Source organism: Chenopodium quinoa, unplaced genomic scaffold (genome assembly GCF_001683475.1).
Source record: "Chenopodium quinoa cultivar QQ74 unplaced genomic scaffold, ASM168347v1, whole genome shotgun sequence".
NCBI classification, from domain to species: Eukaryota; Viridiplantae; Streptophyta; class Magnoliopsida; order Caryophyllales; family Amaranthaceae; genus Chenopodium; species Chenopodium quinoa.
In genome coordinates, this window is record NW_018742564.1 from 19,815 (window position 1) to 38,838 (window position 19,024).

Consider the following 19,024-nt stretch of genomic DNA (forward strand, 5'->3'; position numbering starts at 1 on the left):
GCACAGCAATATGACGGTTTCTTACTAAAAAAAAATAAAAAAAATAAAAATAAAATAACAATAAAATAAAAAAAATTATAATAGCAAAGACCCCCCCCCCCCATACTCACAATTCTCACTCCTCTTTCATACTCAAATTTTCCTTCATCCTCCATACTCCATACTTCATACTATTCCTTCAAACCCCATACTTCCTATTTCTCACTCTTCAAACTCCATTTTTCACTTAAATCCCAACTCTAATCTACAATTTTCACTCCTCTTTCAACCTTCTTCACAAATTACTACCCCTTTTCACCATCAAAACCCCAAAGTACCAAAATTTTCTCAAACCCTAACTTTCAAAATTGATTTGGGGGTTTCTTGAATTTTGATTCTTTAAGCAAATTGGGTGAACAAGGACCATCAATAAACAACAAGGAGTACTAGAAAGGTTCATTTGCGGGTTCTACACCCACGATATTCTTGGTATAATCTTTCTAATCTCAAGTTCTTCCTTTGTAGTTTAAATGCTTGTTGGTCGATTTTATGAGTAGTAATAGTTGAAATTGTTGACATTTTGTTAAGTAATTGTGATTGTTGATAGTTTAGTAGTATAAAAAAAAAAATTTGTTTGAATTGATAAGATCATTGTTGGTAAATTTCAATTTTCGGGCTTGTTCTTGTTGTGTGTTGGTTAGGTGGAAGACTTAGAGCCTTGTGTGTTCAAATACTTGTTCATTAGGTGTTGTGCTTGCTTGAAGTGTTCTAAAACTTTTTTTTGATCATGTCAAGAAGAAACCAACCAAGAAACACCTCATCCGCTAGGCTTAGAAACCCTCCACCACCATCAACCGTCGAACCACCACAAGTGGACACCCTAGGTATTGTCTTTAATAATTCGGATTTCATGGACAGCTACCTAAGAATTAGTAGGAGAAGAATTCGGCCAACGAAATTTTACAACCATGAGGTAGCCGAAGCCTTAGGCGTAGAGAACGATGTGAGGCAACTTTTTTTTCAAACCGGTGTCCCAAATTGGTTAGAAATGCATGCTAACACCTATAAACGGCTTACCTTAGAATTCCTCTCCTCACTATATGTCCACCGAGATAACCGCAACAACCCCCGTTACCTGACCTTCCAATTGATGAACACCCATCACAAGATGACCATAGAACAAGTGAACCAAGCATTTGGGTGGCCAACGGATGGCAAATTCGGACCTAAGGATAAGCCTTCCCGAAAGCATAACTCGGGATCTTTTTGGAGAAAAATCACCGGCCTATTTACTAGAGATCCTAGGACCGACAAGGCCACGGCCATAGTACACCCCGCCTTTAGACTATCCCAACGCCTAATAGCTAATACTATTTTTGCTAGGGGAGATAGTTTGGGTGTAGTTTCTAACCGTGAGTTGCTTTTTCTTTGGCACTTGAGTGAGGGTGACGAGAGGTTGAACTTAGGGGCTTGGCTTGTAGACCACCTAGATGATGTATCCTCGGGGAGTGGAGTGATAACAATTGGGGGGATGATCACTATTATTGCTGCTTTTCTCGATCTTAATTTTGCAGATTTGGAAATCATTCCCGGGCCAACGACACTTGACATCCGCTCCCTCAAGGCTATGCATTGGTTGGAGGAAGATGAAGAGGGTAGGACCTACACGTGGATGGTAAGTAGGCGCCCCTATGCAACTTTGCCAAATCCGGAAGCCACGGTTATTTACAACCCCGAGAATTGGGTCTTTGAGCCGGATTTTGAGTGGATTCCGGGTGGAGAAGATGACCAACCCCAAGGCCGTGAGGAACAATTCCATCAACAACAACAACAACAGCAGCAACATCATCAACAATTTCAACAACACCAACATCATCAACAATTTCAGCAACAGCAATTTCATCAACAACACGAGTTCCAACAAGGGGACCAAGAGGGTTACCAAGATCAAGGTGTGGGTGAAAATAACCCATACATCTCTTTTGAGCAGCAGGTAGCCAACATGAATGCGAATTTTGCCCGCATGACCACCGAATTCGAGACCTTAAGGAGATCAAACGAAGATATGAGGACTTCTTTTGACAACATGAGAACAAGTTTCGAAGGTCTCAGATCGGAGTTGGGCGATTTCCGCACTATGTACCGGCATTTCTACCCAGGGGGCTCAAGCTCCCAAGGGGGCCCGAACCAATGAGTTAGTTTCTTCCTCCCCTTCTCTTTGTGCTTGCATTGCTTTAACATTGGGGACAATGTTTATGATAGCTTGGGGGGGAGTGGAGTGTTCTCTCATGTGTCATTGGTTCGTGTTGTGTTTTCGTGTTTCCATGATTGAGTTTGCATGTTGGTTTTTCCCATTCTCTTCTTCCCTAACATCCAAATCCTTTAAATCCAAATTTGCTCCCTTTGAAATCCAATACCCTAAATCCAAATTTCTTATCTTGTGAATACCTCTCTTATCTTTTCATTTAGTTGTATAGTTTTTTTTATTATTATTTTTTTTTTTATGCTTAGTTTAGCTAGCCCAATGCTGTAATTTTTCATTTCTTACTCAAAAAAAAAAAAAAAAAAAAAAGAAAAAAATTCGAAAAACGAAAAAATATTGAAAAATGAAAAGATTGCCCAAGGATGAAACTCAAATGACGACGCTAATATGTTTTGCTTGCTTGACTCTTGAGTGATGAGTAAAAGTTCTTTTAGAAGGGTGCATGCAAGAGTTGGGGTCACTTAGAGGTCTATTAATCCTGGTTGCATTAGTGTATATGAAATGAAAGTCGATGAATGCTCAATTGCACATCTAGCATAGGATATTGTTAAATTTGCCCAAAGTAGGATATGTTTGAGTCAAATTGCGGTCCCTTGTGCCCTTAATGTGCCTCACTTCCTCCCCGAAATGAAACTCTATTAGGGAATTGGTTATACTTGTATTATGTGTAATAAGTGGCATAATAAGCCACACGTTTCGAATAAAGAAAGAGCCGCTCACAGTTAAAAGAGGCGAGGGCAATAATGTAAAAAAAATGAGAAAAAAAAAAATAAAAAAAATAAATAGAAAAGAAGGGAGAACAAAAAAAAAAAAAAAAAACTCCCCCAAAAATTCTCAAAATTTTGATTTTCTTTTCTTTAGAGGTCAACTTGTGGATGCCTCCCACACATTGTCGAATTTGTTGCTTATTGTTTCTTGTGAAATTCCCGAGTTAGAGTGTAATTAAGGGGCCTTGGGTGTGCATTTTGGGAGGTGGACTAGCATTTTGAGATTTTATAACCGAAAGAGGGCTCATTACAACTTTGGAATATCTAGGTGTTCTCTAATGAACTAGTAAAAGGCCAAAGGAAGTATCCTAGTGCAACCTTCTTTAGTTTTCCTCTCTACCCCCAACTCATGTGTACATTTGTATGATCGGTAATTCTTGAAAGTCGTTCACTTGTCTTGCTTGTGTCTCATATCCCGATGAGTTGACTTGGGCGAAAAATTGAACTTGTGCGATTTTTGGCGATGTGCTGTGGACTGCGTGAGTTGTGGGGCAAACTCATTGGAAACCCTCACGAGATAAAAACTCGTCCTCTAAGGCGACTTAGAGGTTTAAATTGCTTCTCACTTGTGCTAAAAGTGATGATGGTTGTCACCATGCGGATTTGTTTATGTATGCTTCCCCCTTGTTGCCTCTCCTTGGATTGATGATTAGCAATTTGTTTTCCTCCTTTGGTTTGACATTTTTGTTTTGCTCGAGGACGAGCAAAAGCTTAGCTTGGGGGGATTTGATAACTTGCTATTTGATACGATTTTAGGGTGTTTTGAACCTAGTTTACTTGATATAAATTGCGTTTTGGTTCATTTTTACTCTATTATTATGCAATTCTTGTGTATCCTATGCTTCACGGGTTGTTGGTGTTTTTGTTGAGATTCTAGGTTCAAAAGAACGACCAAATGGAGCCCATGGATACAAAGCCGAGGTTAGAAGCAAGAAGATGGATGAAAGAAGCCAAGGAAAGGAGCATTATAGAAGAAAAGATGAAAAAAAAAGGGGTTTAGAAGACCCTGCACGGCTGTGCCAGACCTTGCACGTCCGTGCAGGAGGTTCCAGAAAGCTTCAGCAAGCTGCCAAGGCCTGCACGGCCGTGCTTAATCTGGCACGTCCGTGCAGAAGAGGGTGCACGACCGTGCCAGACTTTGCACGTCCGTGCAGAAGTGCTCCAGAAACTCAGAACATTCTGCCAAGGCCTGCATGGACGTGCCAAATTAAGCACGCCCGTGCAGATGTAGCTGCACGTCCGTGCCAATATCTGCACGTCCGTGCGGAACTGCTCGATTCTTAGCAGTACGTTCTGCCTCAATTCTGCCCCCTCTGCACGTCCGTGCCAAACTTGGCACGGCCGTGCTTAGCCTTGCACGTCCGTGCCAAATCTGGCACGTCCGTGCAGACCTGCAGTCGAACTCCTTCCTTGTTTTCTCCGTCCTTTTTATTTGGGGGTCATATAAATACCCCTTTAGAGCTCATTTGTACGGGGGAGGCAGTTTTTCAGAGCTTTTCTCTTAGTTTGTAGTCTTAGAACATTAAATTCTCAAATCATTAGTTAGTTCTCAATTATTAGCTTGGAATTATTCAAATTCAATCATTGTAGAAGACAAAATCCACCATTGTTGCTCACCTTGAAGCTTCATAGTAACCATTTCTTACTCATCTTTTCTACTTCTCTTTACTTTGTTGTTAATTATTTGCTAGTTCTTGCATGTTTTGGATTGTTAATTAGCTTAATCCTTAGTTTGAATTTGTTCATGAATTGCTTGAAATCTTTAATTGCTTTAACCCCCATGGATTGTGAGTAGTCTAAATTCTAGGGTTTGGGCAAAAACCCTCAATGTAGTCACTAATTACTTGTTGCATGTGCTAATTTGGTTGTTGTGGGATGTTAATTAGTTGAGCTTAAGTGGTTTAATTGCTTAGTTCTTGTATATGGCCATTGCTAGAACTATTTATCCAAGCTTTCTCAACGAAGGATCGAGAGATGAACTTGAGTTAGCTCCCTTATGCTTGATTGACCCGAAATGCCATGAGAATAGGGATTACCGGTCAAGGGAATGTTTATGTCATCGTGATTATGCTTTAACACTTGTTTTATGCTATGTAACCACGAGAGTAGGTCGTATTCATGATTCAAGTAATCCCTCTAGCTTGAGAGAGTAGTTGGGTGCTTTAGATGACTTCCCCTAATTTATCCCATTAATTTACCTTGATTGTTGCATGCTAATTGTGATTTGTGATGAAGTTGAGTGGTATAACCCAAGCCCTAGATTCCTCTTAATATTGTTAACCTCCTCTTAGCTTAGTTGAATTGTGTTAGAAGAAGTTACTAAAAACCAACCCAATTTAGAATTCGTTTAGCTTATTTAAACGGTAGTACTCGGTGGTTGATTCAACGCCTCTCTTGGGTTCGACCCTTTCTTACCCTTACTATTGTTAGTGAGACCAAGATAGGAATTATTATCTTTGGTAGGCTCGACGACGGCCTATCAATTATCTTGGGAAGATATGGCCTCGCTATAAGTCTTTGGGTCACTATCCACATTGAAACAATATGGAGTAGTAGAACTAAGGACATCCCTAGAACCTTCAACTAAATAAATTATATAATCATCAAGAGGGTTTCTAGATCTTCTTTCCCTAGTACTTCTCCTCACTTAAGGAGTTTCAACATTCTTATTATCGAATGTACTTTCATGAGTTTCAAGTTGATAATTCAACTCTACTATCTCCCTATCATTGGCACTGATTTGTAGATTTTTTTATCTACTCATTGATGAAAATCGATTTTCATCAAAAATTGCATCTCTTGACTCAATAACCGAATGAATCGATATATAGTCATTTTGTTCTATTACATAAAACCTATAGGTTTTGCTATGCTCAGCATAACCTATAAATATGCAATCCAAGCCCTTTTCACCGAGCTTTCACTTTTTGTTGCCGGGCACTCTTACGATTGCCCTACAACCCCAAACCTTGAGATACTTCAAGTTTGGCTTTCTTTTGTACCAAAGTTCATAAGGAGTAGATTATTTTCCCTTAGTGGGAACCCGGTTAAGAATGTGATAAGCTGTCAACATTGCTTCACCCCAGAACCCTTCACTCAAACCAGAGTAAGATAACATGGAATTAACCATTTCTTCAAGAGTTTTGTTTTTCCTTTCATCTATACCATTTGATTGTGGTGCATAACCAGCTGTAGTCTCATGAATTATACCCAAAGATTGAAAATAAGCTGGATCATAATATTCCCCTCCCTTATTAGTTCTAATTCTCTTAATAAATGATTCTACTTGCAAATCTACTTCCCTTTTATAAATATCAAACTTTATTAAAGCTTCATCTTTGGAATGCAAAAGATACACATAACAAAACCTAGAATAATCATCTATAAATGTAATCATGTATCTTTTGTTCCCCAAAGAAGGAATACTGTGAAAATCACACAAGTCACTATGGATCAGTTCTAAAATATTAGAACTTCTCTCAACTCTCTTAAAAGGAGTTCTAGTGATCTTGTTCAACATGCAAGTAGAACATTTATTAGGAGAAATATCAAAAGAAGGAATCAATTCTTGCTTTGACATGAAAAGCATTTTATTATAATTCACATGTCCTAACCTTGAATGCCATAAATCAAACATATTCAAATCAACTTGATTAACTTTGTCAACAACATTCAAACACATATCATCATCAAATACATACTTGTCTCTCAAAGAGAGTTTAAACAAACCATTATCCAAATAACAACGACCAATAAACGTTACACCCCTAGTAATAATGCATCTACTAGCTTCAAATACAAGCTTATAGCCAAGACTATTCAGGGTAGGCCCGGATACAAGATTCCTACTAATTTTCGAAGCATACAAAACATTCCTAAGAATAATTATAGTCCCCGAACTAAACACAAGCTCAACTTGTCCTCTTCCAAGAACCTTGATGGTAGAGTTGTTCCCCATGAAGAGGTCTGCTCCATCAACAACCTTTTGAAAGGTTTTGAACCAATGTTTAATTTACTCTTGCACACGTGCCTTGAAGCCCCCGAATCAATCCACCATGAGTCATCATCCTGCACCATAAAAATGTTAGGATACGTTGCATTTAAATCCAAACCGGAATTAAATTCAACCTCATGGAATGGATTACCTTTGGTAGGTGGGTCCTTGATTTCGGTAGCACGGCCCTCCTTGGCTTTCTCCATTCTATTCTTAAAAGAAAAACGGTCCTTCTTGCAGTGACCAACTTTACCGCATTCCCAACAAGTAAACTTGTTACTTGTCATTTTCTTTTTGGACTTATTCTTGAAAGAATTACCATTCTTTCTCTTTCCACTAGTAGATGCACTAGCTCTTCCTTCATCTACCATGTTAACAGTAGATGTGCTAGGATTTCCATCCTTAGCTCCTTCCATGGCACGAATCCCTTCTTCAATTTGAAGATGGGTGGCCAAACCGGACAATGTCATGTCCTCCTTTTTATGTTTCAAATCATGCTTAACATTCTTCCAACTAGGGGGTAATTTATAAATAATGCTAGAAACAACAAACAATTCATTCATAGTTATTCCATGTTGTTCCAAACTATCATAAATACGTTGCAATTCATGAAATTGGTCCATTATGGACCGACCATCAACAAACTTAAAGTTATTGAAATTGCTAACTAAAAATTTCTTACTTGAAGCGTCTTCCGCCATGTATTTGCTCTCTAAGGACTCCCAAAGCTCCTTAGCTGACTCAATATTTTGGTAGACATAAAAAAGATCATCCTCCATCCCATTCAAGATGTGACCACGACATATGAAATCATCGTTGTCCCATTTCGATCTCTCCCGAACGGATTCCAAGGTTTCATTCTCATGTTCATCCGGCCTTGGAGTACTTATCACATAGGCAACATTCAAAGCTGTAAGAAGAAAATACATCTTCTTCTTCCATCTCCGGAATTCCACACCGTCAAACTTTTTCAGTTTAACAAAATTTGTGGTCAATTATTTCACACTAGACATGCTTGCTAAAGATAGTATTAACCTCTTTAGATTGTTAGGTTTTACAGTAATTCAACAACAAGAACTACTTAAGAATGTGTGTGGGAACAAAACCTAGAAATGATGTATAATTTCTTAATTATACAACAACCAATACTAATCAAAGTATTACAAACCAAGCACCAAATTATCAATGAATTCAGAAATTATAAAGAAAAACACTAATGTGAAAGATACTAAACTTGCCTCAACTTCAAGCCTTTGAAGATGACCATGAACATGAGAATCTATATGACCACTTGAGTCTCAAACCTTGATACTCTGTCTTAGGCGTGTATACACTTTCCTAAAGAGGTTAATTTCCCCACAACGGTGCTTGGGTTCAATCCGGAAATCCTCTTTGAGATACAAAAGACAGCACTTTGTTCTTAGCACAAAGAATCGAAATATAGATGATAAATTCACAAATTTGGCTAAATTTTAAGAATTTTTCTCACAAAAGTTTGCAAGAAATTTGAGAGAAAATGTGGAGAATAATGTTGGGAAGAATTATGTAAATAAAAACTCTATATCCTTTCGTTAAAACGAAAGATCTTAAAAGCCGAGAAAATAACCGCATAAAAGGAAGCAGCGCGGGCGCGCCTACCCAATTCTGCCAAAATTTTGCATCTTTCCAGAGAGTTGGCGCGTTTATAACGCGGTTTTGTCGCGAGTCGCGCCAACCTTGCGCGAGCGCTCCACTCTGATTCTCTAAATCATCCGAAATAAATCAAATGATCACAATTTCTCTCATACACTCTAAATCATCTAACATTAATATTGGTTGCTATCAACTCGATCCCTTTAGCAATCCGAAACCTCACTCGGGTCAACTCGGCTCGGCTTTGCATGTAAGTCTCTTTGAATCCCCAGTCTCAAGAATCGCAGTTGGTAGGAGTCAAACTTGTAACCTCAAAGTCACATGGTGAAACTCTTACCAAGTATACCAAGTACTATTTGTTTACTTTTATGCACATAATTAATAATAAGTGATCGAAATATTAGAGACGGAATTGAAAAATATGTCTCTAACTTAGGGACGAAATTAAAAATTCATCTTTAAATTAGAGACGAAATTGAATTCCGTCTCTATTTGATGTCATTATAGCAACAAATAATAAGAAGAGTGTCTCCAAATAATATTATACTTAATAGCTAAAAGTGGCCTACTTATAAATTAACAACAAACTGTAACATAACTTGTTTCCAATGGCAATAAACTAGAATTTGATGTCATTATAGCAACAAATAATAAGAAGAGTATCTCCAGTGGCAACAAATAAAAATTTCGTTGTCATTAGCTGACATTGGTAAATGGCAACAAATAAAAAATACATTATCATCAAGTTTAGACGACTTGTATCTAATGGCAACAATTCAAAAATTCCTTGCCTTTGTTTGTTTCTTAATAAATACAAATAAAATATCAGTTGCCATAGTTTATTGTTATATGGCAACAAGACAAAAATATGATGTCATCTAGTAACAACTAGTAAGACAATTTGTTTTAAACAGCAACAAATCAAAAACACGTAGCCATTAATTATTAAAAAACTAAAGCATAAAATGTCGCTTTTAATTAGGCAATGAAAAAAATTATTTAGCAACGTTTAAAAAATCTATTGCCAAACTTAGTTGCTAAATAGCTTTTATTTTTGTAGTGCAAGATGATTAAGCTTCACTCCCCTGCATCTAGGATGGAACTTGAAATCCTTATGTTCACCTATTATCTAGAGCAGCCTATTCAGATACTCCATGCATATTATAAACAACAAAGGAGATAAGGGATCACCTTGTCTCAACCCTTTTTTCCCAGGTAAGAAACCATGAACTTCACCATTTATCACCAAGGAGAACCTAGGAGAAGTGACACACTCCATAACCATGTTAACAAAATGAATAGGAAACTGCAAGGCATTTAACATGTCTCTCAAGAAGCCCCTATTCACAGAATCATAAGCTTTTCTTATGTCCACCTTGAACATTCATCCAGGTGGAACATTTTTCCTATTATACCTCACTACCAAATCCTGCACAATGCAAATATTATGACATATTCTCCTGCCTTGAACAAAACCAGGTTGGTTTGGAGAAACAAGGTGAGGTAGCACCAGCTTCAATCTTGAACAAATCAACTTGGTTATTACCTTATAGATCACATTGCAACAAGCAATGGGTCTAAAATAAGTTACTTAGCTAGGTTGATCACATTTAGGAAGCAATACCAAGTTAGTGCAATTAATCTCCTTCAGTATTTTTCCTATGTCAAAAAACTCAAGAACAACATTATAAACATCCTCCCCAACTACATTCCAAGCCATCTGCTATTGAACCCATCAGGCCTGGAGCTTTGAACCTTGGGGATAGAAAACATGGATTTCCTTATTTCTTCTCTAGTGAAAGGGGCAGTAAGCATCTCTCCCTGCTCTCTAGTAACAACAGGACCAGCATTTATAATATTTTGATCCACTTTCACCTCACATTCGTGGTTTAAACCAAGCAAACACTTATAGTAGTCCAAAAATGCCTTAGCCACCTGCTGCCTATCATCACATCTTATGCCATTCATATCTGCAACAGAGATCACTTTCTTCTTGTAAGCTTGAATTTTCATGCTTTTATGAAAGAAAGCAGTGTTATCATCTCCAAGCTTCACCCAGTTCAACTTAGCTTTTTGTTGTAAAAAAACAAAATAATCTCTTCTTACATTGGCAAATTTCTGCAAGAGACCTTTTTCCTTCTCAATCAACACCAGATTATTATAGTCATGCTGTATTTCTTTTTGCACAGTCAATAACTCTTCCTTTATCTCTAAAAATCTAGCTCTTATTGCAGAATACTCAACTCCGACCTATTTAAGATCTTAAGAGCCTTCTTCACCTCCTTGAGCTTCTTGACACCCTGGAACATATTTTTGCCTCTCACAGCCACATTCCAAGCATTCCTCACCAACTCTTCAAAAGTTGGATGCTTCCCCCACATATCAGAAAATTTAAGAGCTCCGGTCTAGAGGCACCTTGCTCTTCAAATTGAATAATAGTAGGGCAGTGATCATACCAGAGCTCAGAGTTCTAATGAACAAAAGAGCTTGGAAACTCATTAATCCAACTAGGATTAATGAGAGTCCTGTCAATCTTATTGTACACTCTTGCATCCCCTAACCGCTTGTTAGTCCAAGTGTATCTTGTAGCAGTCTGCACCATGTCATGTAAATCACAATAAGCAATACACTCCCTGAAAGAAGCCATTCCCCACTGCTTACTCTTCCAATTCTATCGTCCTGATTTAAAGGGCAATTGAAATCTCTTGACAGAATCCAAGGTCCCAAACAACTACTAGCAATCTCTTTGAGCTGATCCCATAATTGCACTCTTTGCCCAGCATCATTAAAACCATAGACAAAGGAGCAAAAAAACACCTTTTGGAGAGTTTTGTTCATAACTCTAGTGTGAATCAACTGAGGAGTTGAACAAATAATATTCACATGAAAATAGTCCTGCAACCAAGCTACAAGAATTCTGCCTCCCTTTACTTGACTGAAATTAGTAGTAATACACCACCTAGGAAACAATCTCTGATACATAGCAGGAAAATTAACCAATTGTACTTTATTCTCAAGCAAACAAGAGAGACCTATATTATGCATTCTCAAACAACTCTTGATCTCCAACTGCTTATTAGGGCTATTCAAGCCCCTAATATTCCGTATTAGAGCCCTATCCATGTTCCTTTACAGGAACTTGTTAATTCATAAACACTTCACCATTAGAAAGAGATCTAAAGACCACCTGATTGTCTTGATCCTTCTCTCTTGCTCACTTAAAGTAGCAAATGAATTGAACACTCTAATATCCTTGCCTGTAGCAACACCTGACCACTCCTAATAGGAGTTACCCTTTCCCTCCTAACAGGTACAAAAACAGGATCAGAAGCTAACAGTTCATTCCCATCATGTTCCTTCCTGTTATCATCCTTACTAGCAGCTCCCTGATTGTCCTTTTGAGCCACCTTTGGTCTCCATACCATCTGAGGTTTCTTCTACACATAGAGCACCATTGAGGTTTCCAATCCCATTTCACCTCCTGTTCAAACACATACCCTTTCTCATCCAAGAAACTTATCTTATTTGGAAAATGTTATTTAAGGTCCATTTTAACTAAGAATCGAACATATGAGACTCTATCCCTAGCTTGAGTAGTAGCATCTAGTTTAATTGGAGTCCCAATCAAACCCACTATCTTCTCCAAGCAATTCTTCCCTCGGTATTTCAGAGGCAAACCAGGAAATTGAACCCACACAGGTATCTTAGCATCATTAACTTGTAACTCCATACCATCCTCCCATTGCCTAATGCAAACAGGCTTCCTATCCATGAGTATATTCGTGCTAGCTAAAGCTTTATCCCTTGATTCAACATTAAGAAATCTAATCAAGAAAACCCCCTTCTTCAATGGGATGACCTTATCTATGTTCTATTTTCCCCAAATCCTAGCGCAAAACCCCTCAAATGTTTTCACATGAGGGTTAGCACAAATCGTAAAAGCAACTACCCCTAATTTCCAATAATCCAATTCATCAGCAATATCATCAATTGTTAATTGCAAAGCAGGCGGATTCAATAGAAGGTGCTCATTAGGATGATTCAAAACAGTATCAATAGGAACCGAAAGTACCTGATCTCCATTTTGCGATACTCTGTTTTTCGAACCCAGAATTCCAGCATCATGCTTCTGAATTTCCGTCATCCGCTCAGAAAGCTTTGATTTCTCACGTGAACGAGTAATCAATTCCTCCAAAGATTGTTCCGGAGACTACATGCATCTCTCCATTTCAGTTTCAAGGTCCAGCTCTAATGGCGGAATTTGACCCATATCACCTTTCGACCTGGTTTTCTGTCCCCCAGCTATCAGGCTACAAGAATCCACAACAAGTTTACAGAGTTCCGATGCCGTTTCCTCCTTCTTCGAGCCCGCCCTTCCTCTTCCTCGCCATAGTTAAATATTGATTACCTGATTAGATAATTTATTTTCATTTTTTTCTGCTTGTTTTATTTAATCAATTATCTATCATGAGTATTGATTAAGTAAATGTAATTTTTTTTTCTTCTTAATGAAAATTGTAAACGCTTAATTTTGGAATTGAAATTCTAATGTTTCCTAAACACCCAACAATGGAATTGAATATCAAGATTTCAAATTTTAAAATTCAATTTTAACATTTGAAATAAAAATCATGTTTCCAAACACAACCTAACTTATTTTGTAACTAGGCAGCTAACGCGTGGTTTCGCGCGATGCACGTGCCATAGCTAGCCATATCTAGTAGCACTTTTGGTTTGCTTCTTTTACATTAAAAATTTAGCAGCAACTTTTGTGTGCTACTGGGCACATCGTGTGGCCAGCTGACTCACACTAAGTAACCTCAAACCGACCAAGTAAACCATGACCGACCAAGTAACCCCTGACCAAGTGAGTAACCCCTATAACACTAACAAAATAATCCCCATAATGTTTGGCCACACGGTGTGGCCAGCTACATATAAAAGTTTGTGAAAATTTAGTTGTTGCTAGCATTAATGAGAGAAAATGTATAAACAAATTTATTTTGGGGTATAAATATCCACGCACTATTCTTAAGAGTTTTAAAAAAGTAATTATCATAAATGAGGGCAAATAAGTCAATAAACATTTTAGAGGGTACAATTGTCCAAATATTATTCATTAAAAAAACTTATATATACTAATAAGGGTATATATGTAAATACACATTTTGAAAGGTAAAATTGGAAGCACATTATTCATAAGAGTAATCTTGTACTTTTTATAAGGTCATATGTAAACAAATTTATTTAGGGGTATAAATGTCCACACACTATTGTTAAGAGTTTTAAAAAAGTAATTATCATAAATGAGGGAAAATAAGTCAATAAATATTTTAGAGGGTACAATTGTTCAAACATTATTCATTAAAAAAAATCTTATATATGTTAATAAGGGTATATATGTAAATACACATTTTGAAGGGTAAAATTGGCAGCACACTATTCATAAGAGTAATCTTGTACTTTTTATAAGGTGGGGATGACATTCATGATGAATTACAACGAATGGATTATGTTCGGCAAAATAACAAAGTTTTTTAGTAAATCGAAGTCTAACGACACAAATTATACAAATTTATCCAAACAACACATCAATCTCAATAGATCATCATAACACCAACTAATACCCTAATTTCATAAAATTATGAAAAAAATAACCAACTGCATGTATGCAGCATAGAGATAGAAATTGATTAATAATACCAAAGTACAATTTAAAGAATGTCTTATGCTAATTGATTGCCTAGAATTTTAAGATTGGTCTTCATCTTCTTCCTCGTTTACCTTGGTGTTCTTCAATGAGTAGTATTAATTTTACTAAATGGGGGTAATGGATGAATTATAATAAAGGGGGCATGTTCTTAGTATATAGTAAAGTAATTATATAGGTAAGAGAAAATTAAAAAAAAAAAAGAGGTGAAATTGGTAAAAAATTATAAAATAATAAAAATATGTTTTTTCGGTAGAATTTTCGATATCCGGGGTCTTTTATGACATTTTCTGCACTAAACTTAATACTCGTAGTTTGTGATGTAGAGTGCAGTGTTGTGCTATTTTTTGCACCCAACCTATAATTGGTGACTTGATGCTATTAAGGCTAGGGGTGTTCAAAATTTGGTCCGAACCGACCCCGGATCAGACCAGACCAAATTAATCGGTCCGGTCTCCGGGTCGATAAATTTATTTTTCCGGTCTGGTCCAAACCTTATAAAAATCGGTCTTGGACTGGACCGGTTTTTTTTTGCTTAAAATTATACATAAAACCTTTAATAATAATTAAGATTATCCTTAACAAGCTTGGAAAATTTTAGTCGTATGAGTTTTTTTATACTAAACATATAAAAAAACGTTAAAATATTGTTTTTCCTTTATTTTTTTTCGAGTTTTCCATAAATTATTTAAAATTTAGGAAATTTTTTTTTCTAAAAATTTTAAAATCGGTCCAAACCGGTCCGCTCCGAGTTTTAGATCGATTTTTTCGATTCGATCCGGGTTTAGTCCTAGCTTAATCGGTCCGATCTCCAGTTCTTGAAATTTAATTTTTCGGTCTTCGGTCCGGTTTTTGACCGATTAATAGCCATAATTGAGGCCAATTTTGCCTTTCATTTTTAGGTTCTTTAAGAAAAATAAAAATAAATAATATTTCATTTTAGGTTAGTTTCCGAAATCTTAACCTTTGTTTAACCTAGTAGCTTGAGCAGCCGCTAGGCAATACACACAAAATACAGAAGAACGTTTCCTCTTCATTGTGCTGTTGATTCTACCATTCACTCCAAGCTTTCTCCCCTCCATTGAAGCAACTTCTGAGGTAAGTTTTTTTTCTTCTTCGTAATAATTGAATATCAATTTTACACTCTAGTACTGTTAATCGTTAATTTAATTAAATTGAAGGTGGATTGATTATTGGATCATTGCTTGTAATTACAGAAAGATTATAGCTTGAATTTCATTGCTATTCATATTATTATGCGAGAATAATTTTATTTGATAACTGAGTCAAATTTGGTTGCAATTATTTGTTTACATAAACCTTTAATATGAGTTATGAAAATGGAATTTTTTTTCTCCGAATCTGATGAACAATGTGTTATATGGTTATAATCTGAGTGATAAAACTATATTTTTGGTTAAATTATTTTTCCCTCTAAAACCCTAAATATTCAGGGTTTAAGGTAAAGTTTTAATCTTTGTGTTTGAGAGTAGAATATTTGTTCAAGTAAGGCTTTACTTTGTACAAATCCATTCTAAATTTGCCTTGTTTTTAATCCCATGGTTTTAATTGTGGGGTAATTGGATTTCAGAGCTCTTGATTTGTCAATAGTAGTGTGGAGGGTAAGGAGTAACCTCGAATTGAAATTGATTTTTCAATTTTCATGTATGTTCTGTTTAATTTTCTATTCTATAGTGAAAAACCTGAAATCGGATTTTCGAATTTTCATGTGTGTTCTGTTTAATTTTCTATTCTATAGTGAAAAACCTGGAATGATCGGATTTTCGATTTTCCTGTGTCTTCTGTTTATTTTTCTATTCTATAGTGAAAAACCTCGAATGATCGGATTTTCGATTTTCGTGTGTTCTGTTTATTTTTCTGTTCTATAGTGAAAATTTTGTAATTTACAACCATCATATGAGCAATTTTTTTTCTCTTCAGGGTTGATTAGAAGCTTGTAACAATGGTGCAGTATAATCTTAAGAAAATAACTGTTGTTCCCAATGGGAAAGAAATGATAGACATTGTTCTCTCTAGAACTCAACGACAAACCCCAACGGTTGTCCACAAAGGTTATGCAATTTCTCGTCTTAGGCAGTTTTACATGCGGAAAGTGAAATACACACAACAGAATTTTCAGGAAAAGTTATCTGCTATTATTGATGAGTTCCCTAGGCTCGATGATATCCATCCTTTTTATGGTGATCTCCTCCATGTTCTTTACAATAAGGATCATTACAAGCTTGCCCTTGGGCAAGTGAATACTGCTAGAAATCTGATTTCAAAGATCTCCAAGGATTATGTTAAGCTGTTGAAGTATGGTGATTCACTGTACAGATGTAAGTGTCTTAAAGTTGCTGCTCTTGGTCGAATGTGCACTGTGATGAAACGAATCAGCCATAGTTTGGCTTATCTTGAGCAAGTTAGGCAGCACATGGCAAGGTTGCCTTCCATTGACCCGAACACAAGAACGATTTTAATTTGTGGTTACCCTAATGTGGGGAAGAGTTCATTCATGAACAAGATTACTAGGGCTGATGTAGATGTGCAGCCGTATGCATTTACAACAAAATCACTCTTTGTGGGTCATACAGATTACAAGTATTTGAGGTATCAAGTGATTGATACCCCCGGGATTCTGGACCGACCATTTGAAGATAGGAATATTATTGAGATGTGCAGTATCACTGCTCTTGCACATCTGCGAGCTGCAGTGCTCTTCTTTTTGGACATCTCCGGATCATGTGGATATACTATTGCCCAGCAAGCTGCCCTCTTCCACAGTATCAAATCTCTTTTCATGAATAAGCCATTGATCATAGTGTGCAACAAGACAGATTTGCAGTCATTTGATAATATACCTGAGGAAGACAAGAAGCTGGTCATGGAAATGAAAGCTGAGGCTCTGAAAACAGTGGTAGGCCAGGGAGGCGAGGCTACTGAAGAGGGAGTTCTTCTAACCATGAGTACTCTGACTGAAGAAGGGGTTATTGCAGTGAAGAATGCGGCATGTGACAGGCTGTTGGATCAGAGGGTTGAACTGAAGATGAAGTCTAAGAAGATAAATGACTGCTTGAACCGTTTCCATGTGGCGGTTCCAAAGCCTCGAGACCAGAAGGAAAGACCACCTTGCATACCTCTCGGGGTTCTTGAAGCCAAGGCCAAGGAAGCAGTGGAAAAGGCGGAGAAGGAACAAAGAATAACTGAAAGGCAGTTGGAGGATGAGAATGGTGGTGCTGGTGTATACTCTGCTAGCTTGAAGAAGCATTATATCTTGGCAGATGATGAATGGAAGGAAGATATTATGCCAGAATTTCTTGATGGGCACAATGTTTATGACTTTGTTGATCCTGATATCCTGCATAGACTTGAAGAGTTGGAGAGAGAAGAAGGGCTTCGTCTTGCTGATGAGGCTGAGGAAGACTTTGAGATGGATGGTGAAGAATTGACAGCAGAAGAGAAAGAGGCGCTGGCAGAAATTAGGAGAAAGAAAAGCTTACTCATTCAAGAACACAGGTTGAAAAAGAGCACTGCTGGGAGCAGACCTATTGTGCCGAGGAAGTTTGATAAGGACAGGAAGTTTACAACCGAGAGAATGGGTAGGCAATTAACAAAACTGGGCATTGACCCTTCTGCAGCAATAGACAGAGCTCGTAGCAAGTCAAGGGGTCGGAAGAGGCAGAGGTCACCAGATATGGGAGAAGGAGATGCCATGGATATGGATACTGAGCAATCCAACAAGAAACTGCGTTCTGCGTCTCAATTCAGGTCTAGGTCGAGATCACGACCACCACCTGGCGAACTTGTACCAGGAGAAGGATTCAAGGACTCAATCCAGAAGGGAAAAGCTATTAATCTTGCCAAAAAATCTGCCAAGAAAAGGAACAAAGATGCTCGTAAGGGAGAAGGAGACAGAGTCATTCCTAATCTCAAACCTAAACATCTTTTCTCTGGGAAGCGCTCCATTGGTAAAACTGATAGGCGTTAGGACTTTTCTGGCTCTTACAAAGTCGTTCCAAATTTTGTTTATTACTTGGTTTTCTGTTTTTGTGCTTGAATATTTTCGTTTGATTTCAATTTGTATGACTTTTTTTGCTTCTGTTTAATTATACCCATTTTAATCTACTCCTGTTCATTCGATCTCCAATTCTTTTGGGGTTTTCTAGCTTCATTTTTTCTCTTCATTCTATTGGATGAGGTCTGATCTCCCTCTCTCGCTTTACAATTTATAATTTAAAGCTTCAGTTGTTTTCAACCTTAATTGTAATTGCTGGTTAGGTTTAGATATGCTCATAATGTGCAGATTGAGTATGGTCTATACACTTTTAAGCTGGCTTAAGCTTCTGTGGTTTGTGAATAATGGAAGAGTTGTCGGATGGGATGATGATCCTCGTCTGCCCACTATCCAAGGGATGGTGCGTAGAGGTCTTTTAAGATTGAGGATTTGAGGCACAAACCCAATTCATACAGTTAGAGAGAAAGGGTTACTTCAGATGTGATGTTCCAATTGTGAAACATTCAAAGCCAGTTGTTCTTTTCACAATTCCTGATGGGAGGCAGCGTAATGTAGTGCAGCACCTCCTGCAGACTTGGGTATGAAGAAAATTCCTCTAAGTTTATTTACGAGTATAACTTATTTGAATTTGCTTGCCTGGACTAAGGAGCAAGTTGCATAATTC

At 37.3% G+C, this 19,024-nt stretch overlaps 1 protein-coding gene across 1 annotated transcript; it reads left to right on the plus strand.

Annotated features, from left to right (window-relative positions):
- The first annotated feature begins 15,278 nt into the window (after positions 1 to 15,278).
- On the plus strand, positions 15,279 to 18,492 carry LOC110720608 (nucleolar GTP-binding protein 1-like). The gene is made up of 2 exons (XM_021899649.1): positions 15,279 to 15,443; positions 16,287 to 18,492. The coding sequence occupies exon 2, from the start codon at positions 16,309 to 16,311 to the stop codon at positions 18,331 to 18,333; it is 2,025 nt and encodes a 674-aa protein (XP_021755341.1). The 5' UTR covers positions 15,279 to 15,443; positions 16,287 to 16,308; the 3' UTR covers positions 18,334 to 18,492.
- Positions 18,493 to 19,024: the final 532 nt, after the last annotated feature.

Coding starts and splice junctions, on each gene's coding strand:
- LOC110720608 (XM_021899649.1), top strand. CDS start 16,309: ATGGTGCAGTATAATCTTAAGAAAATAACTGTTGTTCCCAATGGGAAA.